This window comes from Apodemus sylvaticus, chromosome 23 (assembly GCF_947179515.1).
Source record: "Apodemus sylvaticus chromosome 23, mApoSyl1.1, whole genome shotgun sequence".
In the NCBI taxonomy this organism is placed as follows: domain Eukaryota; kingdom Metazoa; phylum Chordata; class Mammalia; order Rodentia; family Muridae; genus Apodemus; species Apodemus sylvaticus.
Window position 1 is genome coordinate 3,127,796 of NC_067494.1, and position 24,079 is coordinate 3,151,874.

Here is a 24,079-nt window from a genome sequence, read left to right on the forward strand (position 1 = left end):
CCCACAGAGAGAGGTAGCAACTTGAAAACAGAGTTTGAACACACCTAAAGTTTAAACAACCCATGCTGTCCGTGCACTAAGAACTAGAGACCCGGGCAAACTTTACAAAACAAATTCAGTGTATAAGTAAGCACGAATCTTCTCATCTTCTCGCCCCGATGCTAAAGAACTCCGTGGCTGCACACACCTGAGAAATTGGAGTGATGACTGGGACATTTAATTTGGATAATCGAAATCTGAGAACATTGAACTCGAAAACCTACTCAGATTTGTGTCCTAAAATCCCGATTCCCATCAGTAAGGAGGACACTACTCAAGCCTACCATTTACTGGGATAATTACACACACACACACCCTCCAGTTTTTGTGTCCAGAGACACAAAGGAAGTAGCCAAGGTGGCAAATCCAACAATGCACCAGGACAACCTCCTGCAGTAAGGCACCTGGACCGGTGAGTAGGCGTCCTTAATCTTCCCACAACCCAGAAGCTGCGGAGCTGGCAGGGTGAAAAAGCAACTTTGACTTAAAGCTTTCAAAATCCCCTGAGGGTCAAAACGACTGCTCTGGTCCGCCACTCAGCAGCTTGGATCCAGAAGAGGGACAGCCCAGAAGGGTGGATCGCCAAGCCTTGCACCTCCACTCCCACCCCGACGTCACACACGCTCCTTCGCACTCAGCCACGCGCTAGCGGTTATTCTTTAAACCTAGGTTAGAAACTCGGCGGGAGAGATCGCGGCTTGCACTTGAGGGCCCAAACCCCGGGAACCCGCTCTGGACAAGCCCGCCCCGCGCGCTCTCGCGCCTGCACCGGCTCCAGCCGCTGCAAGCTGCCGCCTGCGCTCTACACCCGACTCCCAGGTGCTGGGCCGCGTTCCCACGCCTCTGCCGACGCCTTTCGGCTGTCATTGGCCAGCGCGGGTCCGCCCCTCCATATTAACCAATAGAAAGCCACACCGTCCCAGGGAGGCGGGGCCTGGAGAGTGGCCAAGGCGGGCACACGGGGAAGCGAAGAGGCCCCGCCCGCGCTGGGAGGCGTGGCCAGTGCCGGGTCCTGCGCCCTGTCTGGACTGAGGCGTGGGAAAGAGCCTCCAGGAGCCGACCGCGCCGCCGGGGGAGCGGCGCCTGCAGAAGAAGCAGGGCAGGGAGGGAGGGAGGAGGCCCGCCGGGAGCGCGCTGCGTCCCGTCCGCCTAGGCGTCAGTAGCTGCTCCTTCTTCGCCGCGATGAAGCGTCCTTGTGAGGAGACGACCTCCGAAAGCGACCTGGATGAGACCATCGACGTGGGGAGTGAGAACAATTACTCCGGGTGAGCGCGGAAAAACCGGAGAGTGTCCGGAAGCTTCAGGTGGAAAGCAGACCGTTTTCCCCGGGAAGTGGGTGCTCGTTGAGCTGGAGTCGGGTGGGACGAGAGATGGGGTTCGCACTAGGCACGGGACGCAACTGGAAGGGAACTGGACTGGAGCGTGCAGGAGATGGGAGGGTCCCGGGCTGTCAGCACAGGGCACCGCATAATGGCACGTCCGGGCGACGCCCCCGATACTGGAACTGTATTTAGGGACAGTTCCAAAAATAGGTCAGGAGAAAAGAAAAGCAATTGCATTTCAGTTTTGAGAGAAACTGGGATCGCGATTTGAGTTTTTGAGAAGTTAAAGTGTCTGTGCTGTTAAAGCTAAACAGGCTGAGTTGCAGGTTGACAGAGGGTGATCTGGCTGACCTACCTGCTCGTGAGTGACAGCTGTAAGGAGCAGATGAGGCAGCAGTTGCTTTGACTGCTGGTTCTTTAGTCTCTTGAAGATCAAGGTTCTGATCACAGGAGAAAGACCTCCCGTTTCCTGTGACAACGAGATTACCCAGGCATTTTAGAGCGGGGCGGGGGGGGGGGGGAGCAAATGATAATTGCTTCTAATTGGCATGCCCAGAAGCACCTTAATTATTTATTTGCAGCTGTCACTCAAAGAGTGAAATCCTTCCCGCATATAGAAAACTGGATTTATTTCACGGGCTTATTTTAAGATGTAGAAATCAAATCCTGAAAACAGCAAGAGCAAAAAAGATACTTGAGAGAATGTTTACCAACTCTCTCATTCTTAAAGTATTCTTTTAAAAAATGAAACCGGAGGCTGTCGTGTGAAAGGGTGAAATCTGAAGGGGTAAAGAAGGAGTCCATTGATTTCGAATTAAGACCCAGAAGTGAGTGAGGCAAGAGGTGGTAACAGAACTTCTAAAAACAAAAGAGGACACATAACAGGACCTGGAGAATTTAAAACACTAAAGAAGAATAATACCTGTGAATTTCAAAGCGACAAAAAGCCCCGGGAGACTATACATTAATCAACCAACTACATAACCAAATAATCAGTTGATTGAACCTTGCAGTGTAAAAATACCTTTTAGTAAGCTCAAGGTGAATTGCAACTTCTTGAAATGTAAGCTTAGTTTCAAGGCTGGTGATACAGTTTCATTTTCAAAGTTTAAACGAGCAAAGTACAAATCTAAATTTTGAGTTTCTAAACAATGATATGGTTAGGGTATTCTTTTAAAGGATCAATATGCAAAACTTAAAATCTGTTCTTTTTAGGTTATCAAATATGAGTTGTTTTTGGAATAGTACAAGTGTTAGGTTTTGTTTTAAAAGTTGCATGTAGAGACACATTTGGCATGTGGGGCTCCTGAACGTTTAGTATGTCTGGCAGAACGGATGGGAGGTACACATCCAGATGGATTGTTGACTTTTAAGAAATACATGAGGAGGAACGGGACACACTAATCTGGCCTTTCACCCTAACCGGCTATCATTATTTCATCAGTGAACTCAAAAGCTCAGGTTCATTTTTGCCACTTGAATTGGCAGCAGAATTACACATAACATTTTGGAAATCACGATTGCTTATTTAGTGTATGTGTTCTGCAAGCGGCCCATCACCGTCACTGTCAAGTTCTGTTTGCAGAGGTGTAAGTGGTTCTTCCCCATGCATCCTGTGGGTCCAAAGGATGGAGCTCAGGCCAGATGTTAAGGCAATTGTGGCCAATTGCCTTAACTTACTAAGGTGTCTCAAGGCCTCAATAACATTTTAAAGGCATAATTACTATCTGAAAACTAAAATAAAGCCCCCCAAAATAACATATATTTGAAAAAATCAACAGACGAAAAAAAATAATATAATGCTCAATCAATCAGAATATTAGTGGGTGCCATGAATCGGGGCAGGGAAGGGGGTGATTACATTGATACAGCACCTGACTAGTCTTCCTCCTTCACAGGCACAGTGCAAGTTCAGTGATGAGGCCAAATTCACCGACAACCACCTCTCAGATTATGGCAAGAAAGAAAAGGAGAGGGGTAGGTGACCCCCCCCCCACCCTTATACCATGGAATTAAGCATGTGTGTCACTGCTGTGATTTTCTTACTTGGATAATTTTTCTGTGTATGTACCCTTAGATTTTTGCTTTGCTTTCTTTGGGCTAGATCATAGAAAAAAGGCGTCGGGATCGAATAAATAACAGTTTGTCTGAGTTAAGAAGACTAGTGCCAACAGCTTTTGAAAAACAAGTAAGTTATCCCACCCCACCCCACCCCCAAAAAACAGCTCAGAGCATCTGACTTTCTCATTTGGGAATGTAGATTCTTCTTGAAGATCATTAAAATAATGGCGTGTGCTCTGCACACCCTGATCCGGCATAGAACAGCTATTTCAATAAAATGCTTTGTTGTGGCAGAACTATTAAAAACATAATCCATCATGAAGTCGAAAACATTTCCATTCTTTAGCGTATTTTCCCCTTAAGGGTAGCAGTGTTCCTGCTTTCTCTGTTCTTTCCGTGAAGCCAGCAGGGGTTTTGTTTAAAACTGTGCTGTATATGGTATTGAAAAACAAAAGTTTTGTACGTGAAATATCATTTTTCCCTCAAATTTGGAAAGTACCATTTAAAAAAAAAAAAGAAAATCAAAGTTAAGGAAGTAAAGCTTCTGTTTTGGTTTCCTAAATTATTACTAATACAGTTTATTTAGCAAACTACTTTCGTTTTTAATTCTTGGGTTAATAGAAAATTGTTTGATTTAGGATATAATTTGGAAGTTTGGAAAAATAAAATTAGGCATAAATGTTGCTTTTCAAAGATCAGGTATTCTTTTTCATAAAAAAGATAAAAAGCAATTGCCATTTGGGAAAGTAGAAAACAAACACACTTTCCTTTGTGGCTTTGGGTCGTTTCTCTTATTCTGCCTCTATGGCTGATGCAGAGGCTTCTAAGAGCGTATTTCCAAGTATGTAGCCATTTCTGTGTAGAAAGTGTTTTCAGTTGAGTTCCTAATGGGTGTTGCTTGTTTATGCCGTTTTTGTTGGTTTGTTTACTTTGTGATTCTGCAAACATTGTAAAGCAAGCCCCACAGAGAGCCTCTGGAGGCCATCCAGGGCCGCCGCCACCGTTGGCCACTTTCACAGCTGCTACTCAGACATCTTCATGGACATGGTGAACAAGAAGAAGTACCGGACATGTTCTGCTACTGTTAACTCTATGTATTTAAGACAGAGAAAACATAGACATAAACTGCAATTCATGTGCCAACGCTGTCTTTGATAACTTACATGGACTATAAATTATGCTTCGGATTAATGTGCCGCAAATGAAATGAAGATAACCTTTGTTGCTTGTTTGTTTTACTTTTTGGAGTACTTTTTGAGTCCTGAAACATCTACACCGTGACATTAAGAGGCAGTCACTCTGTGATCTTTTCCCTTAGTCTTAGTTTGTTAGGCTCTTTTCTTAAATATTGACTTAAACTTTCAGAGCAAGTCTCAGTCCTTTGGCAGCTAGTTACTGTAAACACACACTTTCCCATTTACAGGGTCTGGCTGCCAACCCCCGAGAGCTGGCCCTGCCACAATTAAAGGAGAGTACTCTTTAGAGATGCCAAAGAACTGACACTCCTGCTATTTACTGTTTGCTGATATTTTTTTTTTTAAGTATAGGGGGAAAAAGCATATTGGTTTAATTATTCGGCTCCTCTAGGAAGTTAGTTAGAAGCCACCAAGCCCCAAGTCACCCATAAGTGGGGCATTTCTTTCAATTGGTTTCCCAAGACTGCTTTATTTAAGAAGAGGAACAATGACAATGTATTTGCAAGACTATGTTTTTTGTAGGTTTTTGTAAGTTTTTTTTTCTTCCAATAATTTACAATTTTTATTCACTTTAGATCCCAATCACAGCCTCATCCTTCCTCCCTTCCCTGTCCCACCTTAAAGTCCCCCTATTGTCCCCTCCCTTTCTCCTCAGTAAAAGAGAGCCCCGTCCCAGGACTTCTAGTAGTCGCAGGACTAAGCACACCCTCTCCCACTGAGGCCCAACCAGGCAGTCCAGGTAGGGGAAGGGGACCCAATGGCAGGCAGGGAACAGAGATCAGGACAGCCCCTCTGCCTCACCCCCCACACACACACCCCGCACCGCCCGCCACTTGTTAGGGGACCCACGTGAAGACCAAGCTGCAAGGAATATTTTAAGAGTAGTTTTGAATGATTGGTAAATCCTTAGGCACAAAAGATGCTCCTTAAGTAAACTGCAAATTGGTCCTTTCTGTTTGTGATCCTAGAATTCACAGTGACACCTGCTGGTAACCTTGAGCGTCCTTTCCTAGTGCCTTTCCTTTACTGGCTATCTTAAAGACTTACTGGGATTTTTTTGCTATTTTTGAACCTTCTACTTTTGATGCTTTGTTAAAGTACTATATCCATATTCCTCAAGAATTAACATTCAACTGTTTAACTGCTGTAGACTTTAATAGAAATGACAATAAAATGTCCCTTAAGAAAATATATCATTAATGAAGGCAGAGTTCAAAGTTCAAGAGCTTTGCAGTTAGCAAAGTGTTTGTAAGATGATTTTAGGAACATAATTGCTCTTACTATTCAGTCAATCATTCCTTTGACTCCTTGTTCTGGTCTTTGCAAGTTAATGCCATCAGCTGTGCTGTAGTAGTTGGTGTTTTAAATAGAAAGTTTAGAATGAATTCAGAGTCTGCCCAGATGACTAATGAACTGTTCTTCTAGGAGACACAAATTTGGGCTCAGCACCCATCCTGGGTGACTCACAAGCACTTTTAAGTCCAGCTCCAGTAGGTTCTGATGCTGGCCTGTATGCATACACACATGCACAGACACATACATATACATACACACAGACACATATATTACATGCACATATACAATTAAAATTTTTTCAACTTTTTCCTGTGATGAAATTAAACATAGAATTTTATAAGAGGAAAGATTGGAACTATAGTACTAAGTTCAATATTTAATGTTCTAAGATATTTCTGTAGGACTCATGAGACTTTATTATTTGATTCTGAAGGGATCTGCCAAGTTGGAAAAGGCTGAAATACTGCAAATGACAGTGGATCATTTGAAGATGCTCCAGGCTACAGGGGGTAAAGGTAAGATTTGGTACCGTTCTTCACCCCTTTTCTACCTTTCTCTTTTCTTCATCTCCCTCTAACGTTATAAGGAAGTCACAGTTGAACAGCCCTCTGATGAGCTGAGATAGGCAGTCCCAGATTAAAGCTGTGGAAATCAATGCTAATGGCAGGGTTGAACTCCTGGGAAAGAACCTCTAAAACAAAAGAAGCACTAGACCCTGGGTTTGTGTTTGCTTTCATAATACTGTGGGAGTAAAGCTTCCTTCACAGCAGCCTGGTCAGACGTTTGTTTGGGATTTGAGAAGTTCGTGCTGGAATCTGGACAGAAAAGCAAAACAAACACACCAAAGATCCAGATATGAACAGGGCTGGGATGTATGGCTCTCCTCTCTCACTGTCATTCAACCAAGGCTAGGACCCGGATAATTTAGCCATTTAAAGGAAATGACTCTGGAATTATTTTTTGTCACTGTTGCCCAGACTATTTTGGCCTGTCTTGACTTTACACCAACCATAACATTTGAAGTACAGTTACTAAATCTCTAGTAGAAACATCAACAGAACAGGCTCTTCCTGGGGAGAACTCATAGGAGTAGATATCCACATGCCACAGTAGACTGTCCTCTATACTGGGCAGTTGTACCTCATAGAAGAATTGTCAGGTCAGAGTAGGACCCCCATGCTAAAAGAGCAAAACAAAAAACAAAAAAAGATGAAATCATGAGAGTCATAATACCCATTCAGATTCATTTTCCTGCTTCCACTCCAGTCTGACTTCAGGTCAGACTTATGGCTTAGCAGCTCTTCAAGCATACCTTTGATATCCATCTCAGCCAGATTTATTCATAACTGAACAAAGAGAGAAAGCATCAAGGTATAAGTTCTGAGGCTGAAGGCTTCCACAATGCAGCTTAGGCTTCCTCTACACAGTCTATGGCCCTAGATTTGAGCAAGGCAGGGCAGGGCAAGGAATTAAAGGCAAATCACTTTTACTAATCTGAAAACTGATAGAACATCAGACTTGACCCAAACCATCCCATACTGATGGCTGGAGGAGAGACTTCTGTACATGATGTCTATAATCTGTCTCGGGTCACAATGTCCCAAGAAACTGTCTTGAGCCAAGGACAGTCAATATAGGATGCAAATGTTCTTGTAACATAGAAGCCAGTGGTTAGATCTTAGAAGTCAGTTGTTCCGCCCAGCTTAGCTGCACCTTTGACCTGAGTTAGAAGTAACCAGCTGGTCTTCGAGGGTTAAGCTAGCAGCATGTGCCCACAGGTCCTAAGTAGTGTGACTGTCTCTAACCTGCTACCTTGGGATTCCAGGAGAGCAGTGAAGTGAGAGGTGGTCATGGAAGGCTATGGATGACTCTACCTTCTCTCGGATTGGCAGCCATAGGGTAAAGAATTGCTATCAAAGGCTCAAATATTTGGCATGCATTGTACATCTGAAGAGTAAGGTTGTCCTCTCACCTTACTCATTCTATTTGATATTACTTCTTACTCATGACTATTTGAGCAGTCCTAAATTCACCCCTGATGAATTAGTATGCAGATATTTCCAACCATATGCCATATAAGTTGTCTGACTGATGGGTCCCTAAAGAGGTCATCCCAAGAAGAATGTGTAGGCCTTGAACAAGAGGGGATGCCAGTGTTTCCTCACATGCCCAGCTCACAGTTGCCTCTGGTGTAGAGGAAGGACATGGGTTCTAAGGTACTTGCATGATGGTGACTTCTGGTTCTCCAGTTCGTTAGCTCTGTCACAGGGGCGGAGTCAACTCCTCCTCTCTGAGCCCCAGTTTTATCCTTTGTAGCACAGAGACAATGGTGAAGGCCTCCTCACATATGGTTTTAAATTAATTTGCTTGAAGCCTAGAAACCTTCCCTGGTACAGAGGAAGTGTACAGAGGAAGTATGGACTCAAGACCCACTTACATGAGTCAGCTGCTTATCTGTGTTTCCCTCTGCGTCCAACATAGAATAGGAATTACATAATTCATATTCCTTAAGATGCAATAAGACTCAGCCATATTCAGCCATAGAGCAAGCAGATATCAAATGTCACTCACTTTACAAACACCAGCAAAATTCAAAAGATCATAATAGTTTCTAGGGAAAAACCCAAATCTCATTTTTTTTCAGAATCTCTGGCCTGTGATCAATGCCTTCCTCCTTTTGAGAAAGTCAGAAGCTCAAGCCTGCAGGGGACCCTAAAGACTGTCATGTGGGGTCCTTCCATGGAGGCATCCTCATGAGGAACAACCTTTCCTCCTAATCCTGGGCACTTTCTTAATAACTGCTCTGGGGTCTAAGGATAAAAACCAGTTTTACTGCTGATACCCAGCCCTTCATGATAGTCTCTTCCTCAGCTTAGTGAAATTTCTCCTGTCCTGATGGTAATATTTGCCCCAAAAACCCTTTTTATCATTTCCAGATTAAGCAGTAAACATAACAAGTTTCTCATAATGCTTCGAATATAAAATAGTCTAAAGAAAATAGGTAAGTTTTGCTCTGTCAAAGTAAAAAGTGATACATTGTAAATGCTTCTGAAGAAAAAAAAAAAAAAGAGGAGGCTATTGGTACTCAGAGACAGAGTATGCATTTAGCCGTGCAGGTCCTGGGTCCTATCCTGGAAAAGCCAACTCCTTGAGACTTTTTCTATTTCCAAAAAACAAATAAACAAACAAACAAACAAACAAAAACCATGTTTTTTGAGGGAAGTCATTATCCCACAATACTAAAGCAAAGACATCTCTTCCCACTCTGGTGGGGGTCGGGGGGAGGGGGCAGGTATTCGAAACATGAATGCCCCATCTTGTTTTTTCTTATTGAGACATTCCAACGCTAGTTTAACTACAACACTGCTAAAGTTGTTGTGCATGCCACATGTAGAGTATCCTTTCTTTACTCCTGAAGAAAAAAAGATCATAGTAGCCATTGTATTTTCAGAAGAGTCATCTCATCTCTAGAGAACACGAGAGTGCCATCTAAGAAGATGGCTATTCGTGTGCCGTGTCATTTTCCCCGACTTTTGCCCCCTCACCTCTGACTCTCCTCAACCCCTCTTTAGGCTACTTTGACGCCCATGCTCTTGCCACGGACTTCATGAGCATTGGCTTCCGGGAGTGCTTGACAGAAGTCGCTAGGTACCTAAGCTCGGTGGAAGGCCTTGACCCATCGGACCCACTACGCGTGCGCCTTGTCTCTCACCTCAGCACCTGTGCTTCCCAGCGGGAGGCCGCAGTGATGACGTCCACCATGGCCCACCATCATCACCCCCTGCACCCTCACCACTGGGCAGCTGCTTTCCACCATCTCCCCACAGCCCTGCTCCAACCCAATGGACTCCACACATCGGAGTCAACCCCATGTCGCCTCTCCACATCTTCAGAAGTGCCTCCTGCCCATGGCTCTGCCCTCCTCACAGCAACGTTTGCCCATGCAGATTCTGCTCTTCGGATGCCATCAACGGGCACCGTTGCACCCTGCGTGCCACCTCTCTCCACCTCTCTCCTGTCTCTTTCGGCCACTGTGCATGCTGCAGCTGCAGCAGCCACAGCCGCTGCGCACAGCTTCCCTCTGTCCTTCGCAGGGGCCTTTCCTATGCTCCCATCCAATGCGGCGGCGGCAGCCGCTGTTGCTGCTGCAACAGCAATCAGCCCACCCTTGTCAGTATCTGCAGCCTCCAGTCCTCAGCAGACAAGCAGTGGGACAAACAGTAAACCTTACCGACCCTGGGGGACAGAAGTTGGAGCCTTTTAAGTTATTCTTGAATCTCTTTGCAATAGTAACTCATGCCCTCCACTTTGGAATCAGCTTCAAACCTCTGCACCCTGAAGGTAGTTATACAGTTACGTACAGATCTACACAGCAGCAATAAAGCGATCTGAGAAGCAAACTTCACACAAATGGAAATGTAGTATTGTTTTTTTCTTTGTTTAAGGCAGCTTGGCAACTAACATCAGCAACCTGAAAGCGGCACACCTATTTCCATTTAAACTTTTTTTGGGAAATACACTGATGTCACGACCCAGTGGTGCATTCATACTCCTGACTTGGAAAAGAAAAACGCCATAACTGAGTTCTCCTGATGCTAGAAGGGAGAAGAAAAAGAAATACCATGTTTTCTAAGTGCCTGGACTAAGGAATGTATTGTAGCACAAGATCAGAAGGGTATAGCTGTCTGGTTGAGAAAGGGAAGGAGCAGACAATGTGTTGGGCTGCAGATCTCGTGTTCTTTGGAAACCAACAGGTTTTATTGGAGAGAAAGATGAATGAAAATTAAGCTGAATGACCTAGTTTTATTTTTGTTTTCTTTATATAGACTTGCCAAGCAGTGACATTTAGCAATGCAATGAAATAAGCAGTTCCACCATAGGCCCATTAACAAGCATTTCTGCTCTGCCTTCAAGCGCCCATACCTCTGTTGAGCCCTGGCTGAAAGCACAGTGCTTCTTTATGTAAACTTACAGGTATACAGTGCTAGAAGCCGTCACCCACTGTGCCCACCAGAGGCTCATTCACACCAACTCGAAAACTCTTCAGTTTGCAATAGTTTGGATTAATTTATTGTTTCACCTGGACTATTTTTATATGTTTAACTTCTCCAGTTTTCTCCTGACAACATGAAATGTCTGTTTTTTGGTCTGTCTGGGGCGGAGAGTGTTGCATTTCTGAAAGTAATGAAATGAGTAGAGATGATATGGAAGGGAAAAGCTACATGGTGTAAATGCCCTGGTCAAGTTAGAGACTGTATTTGATCCCAAATCACAACGAATGTATGTAATGAGTTGTACATAAATTATTTTTGTCCATGCCTAGACTAGTGCTACATAATGGTGTTTTGGTTTTGATTTTTTTTTTATCTTGTTTAGTGACAAAATAATCTCTTAATACATTGAAGTTGAGCACATAAGATTTTATATTTGAAAGATAAAGACACAGCACGTATCCTTATGCACTTCATTTCTCTGCTGTGTGGAGAAAGCAATAAACAAGAGAATGTTAAACATTATGCAAAGTTATACTCATAAATATGTTTTTAAAATCGCTGTACCTGGTCTTTTCTGTATTACTTTGTAACTTTTTTCTATGCAAAAGTCTATGTGTCACTAATTAAATGACGTCCTTTTTTGACTATGTCATGTGGATGAGTTGCTCTTCAGAATGGCAAGCTGACATTGCCTTAGATGTGAGGCCTTCCTTTACTAACTCAGCCACAGCATTGTGCCATGTGTCTCAAGATCACTTAACTTACAGAATTCACACATTACTTTAAAATAAACTATATGGAGCTTATGGGTTAAAAACGGGTAAGAATTTCAAAGGCAAAAAAGGTGTTCATTGTCCTCTACCTTGTGTTGCTTCTTCCTTATTTATTTATCCTATTTATCGACAGGGTCTCGCTGTGCAGCACATACTGGCCTGGAATTTGCTGCAGAGCTTAGCTTGGCCTGAAAATCAAGATCCTGCTGCCTCACACTCTCAACAAGTAGCATCATTTAATCATAACCTTTGCTCTTGGAAAGGTATAAAAAGACTTCCAAAATAAGAGGATATCAAACATAGAGAATGAGCTAGAATGTGTGTCATATTGTATAGCTCAAACACTAGGCATAGTCATGGAACACCAGTAGACAGATAGGTGATAGGCATGGAAATGCATCCCGACGGTGAGTCCCCTGTGTCTTTGAAAGTTTCATTGATAAGGTGGAGATGTTGTAGTTGTGGCCCCCTCTTCAGAGAAGGCTTAAGTCAGGCAGAACTCCTAAATCCCTGGGCCAAAAAAAGCACCAAAAGTATGAAAAGAGATCGTTGTATCATTCATGTCAACATGCTCAGATGAAAAGATTGGGGTGGAAGGGCAGTCACAATAGAGGACAGTCATGTTTGCTTTTGGAAAATGAAGTATATGGTATTGTGATGGTGATTTCTGGCTTGTGAAGCTATGTACTACTTAATTTAGGTTGATCATTTTCATGTTTGTTACAAAAGGATGTACAAAAAGGATATAAGTCTTTTAAAAATTGTTTCAGGGGAAAGGGAAGAACTTTTAGGAGTCAGTTTGTTGGTGGGTTTTATGTAACAGTCCCCAAGTTAACTCAGAGGCATTTTAGTAGAACAGAAGGAAGAAAGGAGAAATTTGAGGTTTCCCCAAACATAAAAGCTATGTGTGTGCACACTAGAACATAGCTTTGCGTTTCACATCAGCGAGTATGTACACATCTTTAAACAGTACTACGCAGGTTTGGAGTGGTGTAAAGGAACCTTACCCTAACTGTTATAGTGGCTTTAAAAGGAACAGGCATGATGTGGTGCTGGGAATTAAGAAAATTTATCTGGCAGCAGTGAAAGAGGGGGTTATTGTTCTTTTTTGAGATCATTGACACATATGGCCTTTCCTATTTTATTTGAAGAGATGTGAAGAATTTTAAAGTAATATCAAAGAAATAAAAGTCCAAGTATTACCTAGAATAGTGCCCACTACTTCACATGTACATGGGGATTATAACAGGAAGGAAGCCTTTGTTCATGTCTTTCTATGTGACTTATTCCAAGTGCCCATCATAGGTTATTTCAATTCAAGACTAATTATCTGAGAGACACCATCCCAAAGGATTATGATTTCAGAATTGCATGTTCCCGTAGGTCTAAGTCTTTATCAATTGCTGTTGATTTAACATCATCTTAAAAGAATATGGACTTCTAAATATAAACTTTACAGATTGATTATAAAACACTTTAAGTGTAAAAAGGAAACCATGCATTTTGAGTTTGAGCCAATATACTAATGATGAATGCAATTTTAGAAGTAACAGCTAATGATATAAAGAGCTGGCTACCTTAACGTTCCCTTAAGTAACTTTGTAAGTGTGGTGATCAAAAGATACCGGGTTTTTTGTTTGTTGTTTCCATGTTTTAGCTGCCCAGTGACACTATGCCACTTCATTTCCCTAAAAGTGGTATTAAACTTGCCCTTGTGATGCTCTTGAGGTCTAAACAATCCCTGAGATTGTGAATGTTCCTTCCAACTGCTTCAGCAAAGCATCACAGCAAACATGGAGTTTGAACCATCGCTATAGTTCACAATCCTTGAAAGGATATGTCTTTGAAAGTCAATGGAAGATATTGAAAAGTGCCTGGGTGATCTGTTGTAAGGGCAGATCATGTGGGAAGTGATGTCTAGGTACAAGGCTTTCTCCCATGCCCTCAAAGGAAAGGGAAAGAAGGGTTGGTTAGGGAATCACTTTGTTAGCTATGTAACCATTGGAACTAGGACCACCCTAAGACAAAGGACAAGAAAGGAACTCAACTGAAGCCCTAATAAGGAGTAAGTCATGTTCCAGAAATCTGTTCTTCATTCAAGCCCCATACCTCTATTATAGAAGTCACAATACTGTATCAACATCCTGAAAGCTAAAAAATGATATTAACTGTCTGGTATCATACCTAGCACGTTGACTGTGACTCCATGTGGGTCTGTTTACTTTCTCAGCCCAAACTTTTGGCTATGGCTTTGGTGATATTTTATTATTTTTGAACTCAGAGTCATCTAGAATACCCCCAGGATCTCACCCTACCAGGGTTGACTGAATATAAAAATAAGTCTGCATATAGGTTTAGCATGAAGCTGCCATCTCTCCTTAGCAGGTGAGAGGATAGAAAATGAAATAACTTGGGCTAGAGAGATGGCTCAGCAGTTAAGAACACTGACTGCTCTTCCAGAGGTCCTGAGTTTAATTCCCAGCAACCACAAGGTGATTCACAACCATGTGTAATGGGATCTAATGCCCTTCCTGTTCTGGGTGTCTGGGTATAGTGACAGTATACCCACATACATGAAATAAATAAATAAAACATTAAAAAAAAGAAAAAGAAGAACTCACGTTTACTCCATAATGCCATATTAAAAAATTCTTTTGACAGGTGCCTTGCCCTTTTGGGCAAGTGAATTTACCTTCTGTGCAGAATACCAAAGAGTTTTTGCAATCTTTGTAAGATGACTGACAACATACAAACAGAATGCTGAAGAATTAAGAAAAGATGTTAAAGTTATTATAAAAGATAAGAGGTGTGTGTGTGTGTGTTGATCTATTCAAAAATATTTATTCATTCTAGATCCATTTTTTCATAAAGCAAGCCTTCATTTGGTCTGTGCTGACCTGCATCCATTGTAAAGTCTCATTACTAGGAAGGGCTCAAACTGCCCTGAGTTCTTTAGACTAGAGTGGGGGGGGGATGGTTTTTGTAGTAATTGCAGTTCGGATGTACACATGATGTTTCAAAAATCCTTATTCCCAATGATATCTTTGATTCTAAGATCTTAACCTTCCATGTTTGGCTTGAATGCTCCTGCCATTCTTTGAGTCTGTGGTAATAGCAGGAACAGTAAATGCCTTCAGCCGAGTGCATTACACAGTTTAAGGGTAGAAAAAGATTTAATACCTTTACTGAGTTATCTCTACATGGTCTTATGTAGGCTTTGAATTGTAACCATTTTGTGTTTTCATTATAGTGAAAATGAAATGGCATTTTATCAGATGGGAAAAAAACATTCAAGTAATAATGCCTATCATTTACAATGTTTCCCTGGTGTAAGAGTGGTGATAGATTTTAAATTGCTATAGGCTCCTGAAGCAATGGGGTATCCTCAGTTAACCCCTTCTTCCTGATGATAAACTATTGAACTGATTACTATTTACTGTATTGCAGAACTGCTTCCTAGATCTTTCAGCACATCTTTAAACCTTTGTCTCCTGTTAGAAAACACCTTAACACTTTTTCAAAACCAAAACAATATGATGAAGGAGACCGTGCTGCCATTGTGTAGACTTTGTGCTGAACCAGGATGCTGGCAAGCAAGCTCATCCTGGCCAGTCTTTCCCAGACAGGTGCTATAAACAGGCTTTTTTGTTGGATGAGAAGGTAATCTGGCAAGATAATAGAAATATGTTTTCAGTCTAAAGGGTAAAACATAGGCTGTATTTTACTCTCATCATGAACACTTTCGTCAAGCTACAAGCCACTCCTAATGAGAATGAAGCTAGTCAATTTTTATCTCACAAACCACCATTATTATGTTTTTGTTAGTTTTACATCTTTCTGCTGGCAGAATGATAGGCATAGAGTAGTACAAATGTCTAAGTGTGGCAATAAATCAAAACTCAAACTAAGCGAGGAATGAGTACAGAAAATGTGGTATATTTACACAATGGAATACTACTCAACAATTAGAAACAATGAATTCACAAAATTTTTAGGCAAATGGTTTGATCTGGAAAATATCATCCTAAGTGAGGTAACCCAATCACAAAAGAATACACATGGAATGCAATCTCTGATAAGTGGATATTAATTAGCCCAGAAGCCCTGAATACCCAAGGCACAAATCGCATAACAAATGACTTCTTCCATGAAGAAGTATGGAGAAGGTCCTGATCCTGGAAAGGATTGACCTAGCATTGGAGGGGAATATAAGGACAGAGAAATAGGAAGAAGGTGATTGGAGAATGGTTTATGGGACATATGGGGAGGGGGGATCCGGGAAAGGGGAAATCGTTTGGAATGTAAACGAAGAATACAGAAAATAAAAATATTAAAAAAAAAACCTCAAACTCAGTTTATTGACTATCAGATGAGGATATGAACTCATAGGCAAGTATTATCCATGGCATACATTCACCTTTTGCTGCTACCACAGAGAGGCTTGAAGTCGACTGTGCCCATCAAATGAGGGCTATGAAATCACTAGTACTACTGTTGAATCAACCTGTACATAAGTTCAATGTAGTGCACCAAGGAGCAGATTTGAATCAGGTGTTTCCTGAGGGTGACTCTTGTGAGAACAGATCTAGACACGAAAACCATGAATTACATGGTTCACATAGATCACAGCTTCACCGTTGATGTGATGTGAATCTCAGACTCTAAGGATATCCAAGAAGTAAAGTCATAGACATGGCTCAATATAAAGTATGTAGCCACTTCCCAACACAGCAAGATCCTGGAGAAGGCCTTTGTCCAGGTGCATAGAACGTAAGAAAAAAAAAAAAAAGAAGCAAAGTTCACAAATTGTCCTCAAGGTAAGATGAAGTGAGACAGCAGTGAAGATTCAATATCTACTTGTTCTTTTAAAACAGCTCTGGGGGAAAAGTCCTTGGTGTGTCCTCTGCTGCCACGGAAAGGACATCATAACAAGTCAGCCGAGTGCTCAGGGAAAGCACACCTTCACAGCCACATCTGGGAAAACTCATGTTTAATTACTTTAGTCAAGTCTATTAATCACTTTTAACATGTGAGAATGTAGTAAAATTCTTGGTACTTATTCAACAGACCACTTCAATTCCATATTTATAAGTCTAGTCGTTACCACTGTTTCCTTCAATACTTATATCTTTCTTTTCTTAAGTTTCAACTCTTAGAAGCTGGGAGATGACACAGTCAGTAAAATGTATTCCATGCAAGCATGAGGATCTGAGTTCAGATTCTTAGCACACACATCAGGAAGGAAAAACAAACTAAAACAGGTGGTGTTGCAGAGATGGTTCAGCTGGTAAACACATTGGTTAGTTTTCCAGAGGCTCCAGGTTCAATTCCCAGCACCCACATAATGGCTTACAAGTGATTGTAATTGCAATCTGAGAGGATCTGTTGGCATTGTCTGATGGTCATAGCCACTAGACATCCATGGTACATAGACATACATGTAAGCAAAACAGCCATAAACATAAAACAAAGAGAAAAACACCTCGATGTGCTGTGCATTTTTTTCTACAAGCTCAGTACTGGAGACTTGGGACCAGAGGATCCCAGTAGTTCACTGGCGGCCAGTCTAGGCATCCATGAATTCCAAGTTCAGTGAGACCCTGTCTCAAAAAAAAATAAAGGGAGAATGACTGAACTATAGAACTTGGAACTTATTTTTGAGTCTGTGTTAGTTTTCTTAAAAATCTTTCTCACTAGGAGTTTCTGAAGACTAAATAATAGCAATAAGACTTTATACATAGTGAACGATCAATAACATTAGTGCAGCTTCTGCCCAAGTAATGTGAAGACCCAGAAGTTCATATGCAAAACCTCTACTTCCCACTCACATATCTACATTCAATGCATCCCAAGGAATGCAGCATACATTCTGTTTACATTAAATTACTATCATGTGCATATTGCTTCTATGAGCAAATTTATAGATTCACAGGCTTAGAAGAACATAAACTTGGCCAATGCTTCAACTTACACATGAGAACAACTGAGACCCCCCAAGTAAGATAAACATTTGTGCAGTTTCACCTACTGGCCTAGCTTCTAAGATGTGGTTCTTTTGGAGACAATGTGACCATAAAGTAAGCATTTTCATTCATATCTTTTATATTTTAGTGGATTTTGTTTTGCTGTGGATGAGGTAACTAGTTCCATTTGTTTTTAAAGATAGTGTATCTTGTGTGTCCTGTCTTCAAGAACAATGGTTTGAGCTTTTTTGTTTGTTTGTTTGGTTGGTTGGTTGGTTGGTTGGTTTTTTTTTTTTTTTTTTTTGGTCTGATTGAAAATAGACACTCTGGGGAAGTCTTGGATCATTAAAAGAAAATCTTAACTCTGATGAATACTAATGAATTTGAGATTATATTACTGTTTTTAGATGATGTTCTACCATATCACCAAGTTCATAACACCCAGGTCAATGGGATTGTGTTCTACCACGCAGCCCTTGAGGCAGAATTGGTGGCTTATCCCTTTACCATGTGTCAGTATGGCTTCTACAGAAACAGCATCCTCTTGGTCTTTGTTCTGAAGATGAATTTTTAAGGTCAGATTGCAAAGCTGGGAAAGACCCATCATGAAGTGGTCTTCATTGTTGTCCGTTGCCTCTCTCATTTAACACCCAGCCTTACTGGTTTTCTTCTTGCCTTGCTGCAAGACCTTGCCTGTGTCCCTTTCAATTAGAATGTTTGTTCTCTTTAGGTGACTCATCTTCAAATTTCTGATCAAATGCATTATTCTGTTGGTATCACTACCCCAAAAAGAACCTCCTTGTGTCCTTGCAAGGCTGCATTCTTCCTTTTCACAGAACTTAGCAATTGAAAGTTGTCTGTGACTCTGTGATTTCCTATACTAAAGAAAAATGATATGGGATGTTTGTCTCCCATTGCATTTCTAGGGCCTCTTTGTTGTTTGTCTGGTACAGAAGAGTAGCTCAACATATATTTGTGTAGATTGAATAACTGGATGAATCCTTGGATGCATAATGGAACGAAGAATGAATGAATGAGAGTCCTAGTCTAGACTAATAGAACTAATTTGCATTTTATTTCTTTAAAGACTCCCACTGAACTTTAATCTGAAACAACAGTAAGTACATGTATAAATAAAATCAAGCACAACCGATGAGAAGAAAAATCTTGACAGACAGACAGAGAGGGAGGAAGGGAGGAAAGGAAGAAAGGAGGAAAGATGATTATTTTCTATTTCCCCTGTAGGCAAACAGATCCTAGATTTCAGCCATATTCTGTCTTAATAGGGCTACTTGGAGAATGAATTTGTATCACATGAGGCTAGGATGCCCTCTTGTGGTATATTTTCATATTTATCATTTTTCAACCTGACTGCTTTTTTCCCACCTTAAAAGCATTTTTTCCTGTTAATTGTTCCATGCAATTATCTCAAAAGCTAACTAGAAAATTATCATTTCTTTATTTTTCATCTTACTTAAATATTAAACCAATGCCAAAGAATAACACACATTAGGTTCAGATCATCAAATGACTGTGAACCTGCAAAGCCCTCTCTGTTCTTCCCAAACTGGTTTCCATCTTCCTTATTCCTTTAAATGCCCTGTTTTATTAAGAGTGTTACATCAACTGATATATCAATAAATAGCATTTATTTTTTTAATCTTTTGTGAAGGGTTTTTGTTTGTTTAATACATCTGAAAAGAATTCATATGCAAAGAGTTGAGACACATGAAAGCCTTGGATCAGCACTAATGAATCCACATGATCAGGACTGGGGAAGGAGATTACCTAAACATTTTTAAAAACTGGAACCTGCAAACAAAATAATCTGATAAAGTCTCTATTAACACTTATAAAGAATCATGAGGCTTTCTCCATTTTTCTTGAGAGAGCTTCGCCCAGTTGTTCAAAGTTTCCTCATGGGCATGAAAGAAGAAAGGGGCTAGCCTTGACTGGTCGCCATGTTAGTTGAAAGTATGCTCCCCACCCCATATGCTCATAGCCTTTTAATGAAGCAGGCCTGTAACTCGTCATCTCAGAGGAGCCAGCCATCATCAGTAAGGTGTGCTTCCTTACACCATCCGTAAAGAACTCTACAGACCAGGTCTTCAGCTCAATCAGTGAGTTGTAAATCTATGCTAAGCATATAAGAAAATGACTACAGGGGCAAAAGAACTTCTTTTTTTTAAAATTAGGAACTCAATCCATTTGGTGTATTTCAAAAGGTACAATCCTTTTTTTCATTTATCAATGAAAGAAGTTAGAAATCATCCCCCTCCCCAAATCAGCAAATGGCAAACAAATAGCCTTGAAAGTTACAGACACATGTAGAGTGCACCCTAGAAAGAGGGGCAAGACAGCTTCCACCCACCCTCATGAGTTTCATCAAAGACTGGATCCACTTAAGGGTGGAGAGAAAAGGCAACTTTCAAGAAGGAGTATGTTATTAAACGAGGCATTTCTATACTCCTTCCTAAGAGCACCACATAAGGACACAGTTGCTAACCTAGACCTAGGGAGTGGGATGTGGAAATAATCTGTCCTCCTCCCCCACGGGCTGTCCTCTAGTTGACAAATTTTAAAATACAAGTCTAAGAAACAACCCATATAGAGCCCAAAAGGAGAGAAGTGTTGAGGAAAAAACAAAACAAAATGAAAATAGAAGATACTAAGATGCCCCACATTACTCTCCAAAATGGAGCCAGCAAGGAGCTTTGACAACTTGAATTAGTCTCTTACAGTCAACACAAACATGCCTTGCTTTTAAACAAATAAAACAACAAAACAAAACATTTGAGGGATTTGGTTGTTTTTTCAAAAACAAGGAAAACAAAAACTAGCACTCCATGCTTTTCAGACAATACATAATTTTTCAAAATTAATTATTACTGTAAGAGCAGGGGGTGCATTCTAACGGGCCTTGTTTCACATGAGTGCACGTGGGTAGGTGTGGGGCCTTTGTCACTACTGCAGAAAAGAATTTTAATTTTTAATCTTTAGTTTGATCCAAACATTGCTTTTAGTATGATGACAACACCAGCTGTGCAGAAAGGGCTCTGGACATGCATTAATAAGCAGCACACACCTGTGGCTCTTCTTGGGTTCTGGAGGCTCCAAGGCAGCCAATACTGCTTCACCAAACACATTCTTTATCCCTTTCTGTGTGAGGGTGAAGCACTCCACATACTTGACAGCCTTCAGATCTCTCGCCAGCTTTTCAGCAGTCTCTGGAGTAATAGGTTTCTGTTTCTTCTTGGCAAGTTTCTCAATAGTAGAGGGGTCATCTCTGAGATCCATTTGGGTCCCAACAAGCAAGAAAGGAGTCTTTGGACAGTAGTGAGTTATCTCAGGTACCCAGTTTTCTTTCCCATTTCCAAATGAGGACGGAGAGACCACAGAGAAACATACTAGGAAAACATCTGTCTGTGGAGAACATAGAGGTCATAGTCTGTCAAAATCCTCTTGCCCTGCAAATTCAAAAAGTCCAAGAGTCTTTTTGATACTTGCCACCCATCATAACCAATTTTGACTGCATAGTTGTCAAAAATAGTTGGTACATATTCCGATGGAAATTTGTTTGTTGTGTAGGATATCAGGAGACATGTTTTACCAACAGCACCAAGATACAATCACGCTAGAGTCTTATTTATTTGAGCTTGAGTTTGGGCTCACTGCGGACACCGACTAAGCCCTGAGCGGAGTATCAAGCAAGCATTTATAGAGTTAAGCACACAAGCACAGGGTATCCAGCTTGGCATGTATCTGACTGGGGGTGGGGGGCTATTATGGAACTTGTTGCCCTTTAAAATGATTGATTGATGCTGGAAGCCAAACGATAAACTTAACTTCTGCTTTCCTCCTGATTGGTTGTTGTTAGGGGGTAACCTGGAGAATAGTGCTAGGTCTCTAGGGCTTGCTGGGAAGAACCTGGAAGCTAGTGCTAGGTTCAGGCTTGTTGGTTAACTCAATTTTAAGCTTAGGTCAGGTTCTCTAAGATGGATCCTGAACCCAAGATTGAGTTGGTCTGGCTTGCCACACCTTCATCTTCTCCTCAGCTTCTCAGCAAGACTCTGCTTCCTCTACTACCTCCTACTTCTATGTTTTTAATTATTTAACCTTTATTTTTATTTTTTTTTAATTTATGACTGTTTTGTCTGCATATGTGTCTAATTACCTCATGTATGCTGGGCCCTCCTGGAGTCCAGAAAAGGATATTGGATCTCCTATGGTTGGAGATACAGGTGATTGCAAGCTACCATATGGTTCTGGGAAGAGCAACCTGTGTTCTTAGGCAAGGAGCCAGCACCCCGGCTCTTTCTTAAGTCTTACTCTCTCTAACATCACAGTTGCTACTTCCTTTATTAGTTATGCTGCTCTTTTCATTTCCTGAGTTTATTCCTTCATCACCTGTCTATTTACAAATTTCCCTTTTTGGAGATTCCAAATCCTCCCAAGCTTGGTGGCACAAGACTTCTCACTCCAGTTTAAAAATGCTGTGTTGGGAAGAAGCTGGGCTTACCATCTCTGCCTGCTGGCCTTCTGATCCCAGCATCTTCTGTGTGATCCCCTCGACTCTACTAATCATACAGAGCACACATCCTGAGATCAGTGGTGGTGATGATTGTTCTACATTCCAGATCCTGTAGCTTCAAGGCCTCTTGAATGCTGAGTTCTATCGAATTCCACGTGCAATGTTTAAGCAGGTCACCAAGTCACCTATAATCTGGCTGCATGTCCCTATCTGAACTCATCCTGCATTGAGTCCCAGCATGTGTCCCTCATCACATCCCAGGTGCTGTCGCTGTGTCTATGGCAGATGCCTGCTTTGGTCACTGTGATAGTTAATTTTAGGTATCAACAGCGTGGGATTGAGCATTCAATAAATGCCAATGATAAAGTGCACTATTGCCACGCTCTGTTTGCTGGAGGGATATGAGGAGGTGTTCCACGAGAGGTAGCCTACTGAGTATGTGGGCTGGCTAAGGAAGACTGTGGTGTCCTCCAATCACTGAAGTCCTGGAGGGAACAAAAGCCAATGTTTGCATCAGTATGTCCACGAGCTGAGACACTCTGCTTTTCCTGCCACTGGACAGCAGAATTAAGACTCTTGGGGTTGAGATTTCAAGATTTATATGAGGTTCACAAGTCTTCAGCTATGGCTGAAGAATTCTACTACCATCTTCCTTGGCTACGAGGCTTTTCAGAGTTGGACTGAGCTCAACTACTGCTGCCTCAGGCTCTTCAGCTTCTAAATGCCCCAGCATGGTACCTTTCAGCCTTCATAATCATATAGTCAGTCCCCACAGTGACTCTCTTTTCTTCTATGTGTCTACTTAACCAGCTACCTATCTGAGATGGTTAATTTAGATTGTCAATATAATTGGGGTAAGAAATGCCTAAGTTAGAAAATCAGGACAATTCCCTCGTCTTTCTCTCTCCACCAACTGAGCAAGATGCCCAAAGGAAAGAAGACCAAGAGGAAGAAAGTGGCCCCAGCTCCTGCTGTCGTCAAGAAACAGGAGGCTAAGAAGGTGGTCAATCCTTTGTTTGAGGAAAGGCCCAAGAACTTTGGGCAGGGCATTGGGCAGAGCATTGGGGAGGGCATCCAGCCCCAAAAGAGACCTAACACGCTTCATCAAATGGCCCCACTACATCAGGCTGCAGCAGCAAAGAGCCATCCTCTGTAAGTGGCTCAAAGTACCTCCTGCCATTAACCAGTTCACCCAGGCCCTGGACGGGCAAACAGCTACTCAGCTGCTTGAGCTTGCCCACAAGTACAGGCCAGGGACAAAGCAGGAGAAGAAGCAAAGACTGCTGTCCCGTCCTGAGAAGAAAGCTGCTGGCGAAGAGGATGTCCCAACTAAGAGTCTCTCTGTCCTCCTAGCAGGAGTCAATACAGTCACCACCTTGGTGGAGAACAAGAAGGTTCAGCTGGTGGTGTTTGCCCATGATGTAGACCCCATTGAGCTGGTGTTTTTCCTGCCTGCCCTGTGTTGAAAGATGGGGGTGCCCCTACTGCATCATCAAGGGAAAGGCCATGCTGGGGCGCCTGGTCCACAGGAACACATGCACCACTGTTACCTTCACATGGGTTAACTTGGAAGGCAAGGGTGCTCTGGCTAAGCTGGTGGAAGCTCTTAGGACCAATTATAATGACAGATAAGATGAGATCTGCCACCACTGGGGAGGCAACGTCCTGGGTCCTAAGTCTGTGGTTTGTATTGTCAAGCTGGAAAAGGCAAAGGCTGAAGAACTCACCACTAAATTGGATTAAATGTACACTAACTTTTCTGTACATAAATATAATTAAAAAATTAAAAAAAGGAAAATCAGAGATTTGATCTTGGGGGCTTTGAGCTAATCAGTGGAGTAATCCCTTTGTGGATTCCTAAAATGATGGAATTACCATGTCGTGGGGGCATCAATACATGGGGA

At 41.9% G+C, this 24,079-nt stretch overlaps 1 protein-coding gene and 2 pseudogenes across 1 annotated transcript; 2 read left to right on the forward strand and 1 right to left on the reverse strand.

Moving 5' to 3' along the window:
- The first annotated feature begins 1,103 nt into the window (after positions 1-1,103).
- Hey2 (hes related family bHLH transcription factor with YRPW motif 2) lies at positions 1,104-11,695 on the forward strand. Its single transcript, XM_052169854.1, has 5 exons — positions 1,104-1,304; positions 3,260-3,338; positions 3,466-3,549; positions 6,348-6,429; positions 9,487-11,695. Exons 1-5 carry the CDS (start codon positions 1,222-1,224, stop codon positions 10,176-10,178), a joined length of 1,020 nt encoding a protein of 339 aa, XP_052025814.1. The 5' UTR covers positions 1,104-1,221; the 3' UTR covers positions 10,179-11,695.
- An 8,931-nt stretch (positions 11,696-20,626) lies between these two features.
- Positions 20,627-21,264, reverse strand: LOC127674230 (cell division control protein 42 homolog; annotated as a pseudogene).
- A 1,833-nt stretch (positions 21,265-23,097) lies between these two features.
- LOC127674231 (60S ribosomal protein L7a-like) lies at positions 23,098-23,918 on the forward strand (annotated as a pseudogene).
- Positions 23,919-24,079: the final 161 nt, after the last annotated feature.

What these genes read in the sequence shown, in the direction of transcription:
- Hey2 (XM_052169854.1), top strand. Translation starts at nt 1,222, where the DNA reads ATGAAGCGTCCTTGTGAGGAGACGACCTCCGAAAGCGACCTGGATGAG. An exon ending in AGTGAGAACAATTACTCCGG is followed by an intron (nt 1,305 to 3,259) that starts GTGAGCGCGGAA and finishes CCTCCTTCACAG; the next exon opens with GCACAGTGCAAGTTCAGTGA. An exon ending in CAACAGCTTTTGAAAAACAA is followed by an intron (nt 3,550 to 6,347) that starts GTAAGTTATCCC and finishes TTGATTCTGAAG; the next exon opens with GGATCTGCCAAGTTGGAAAA.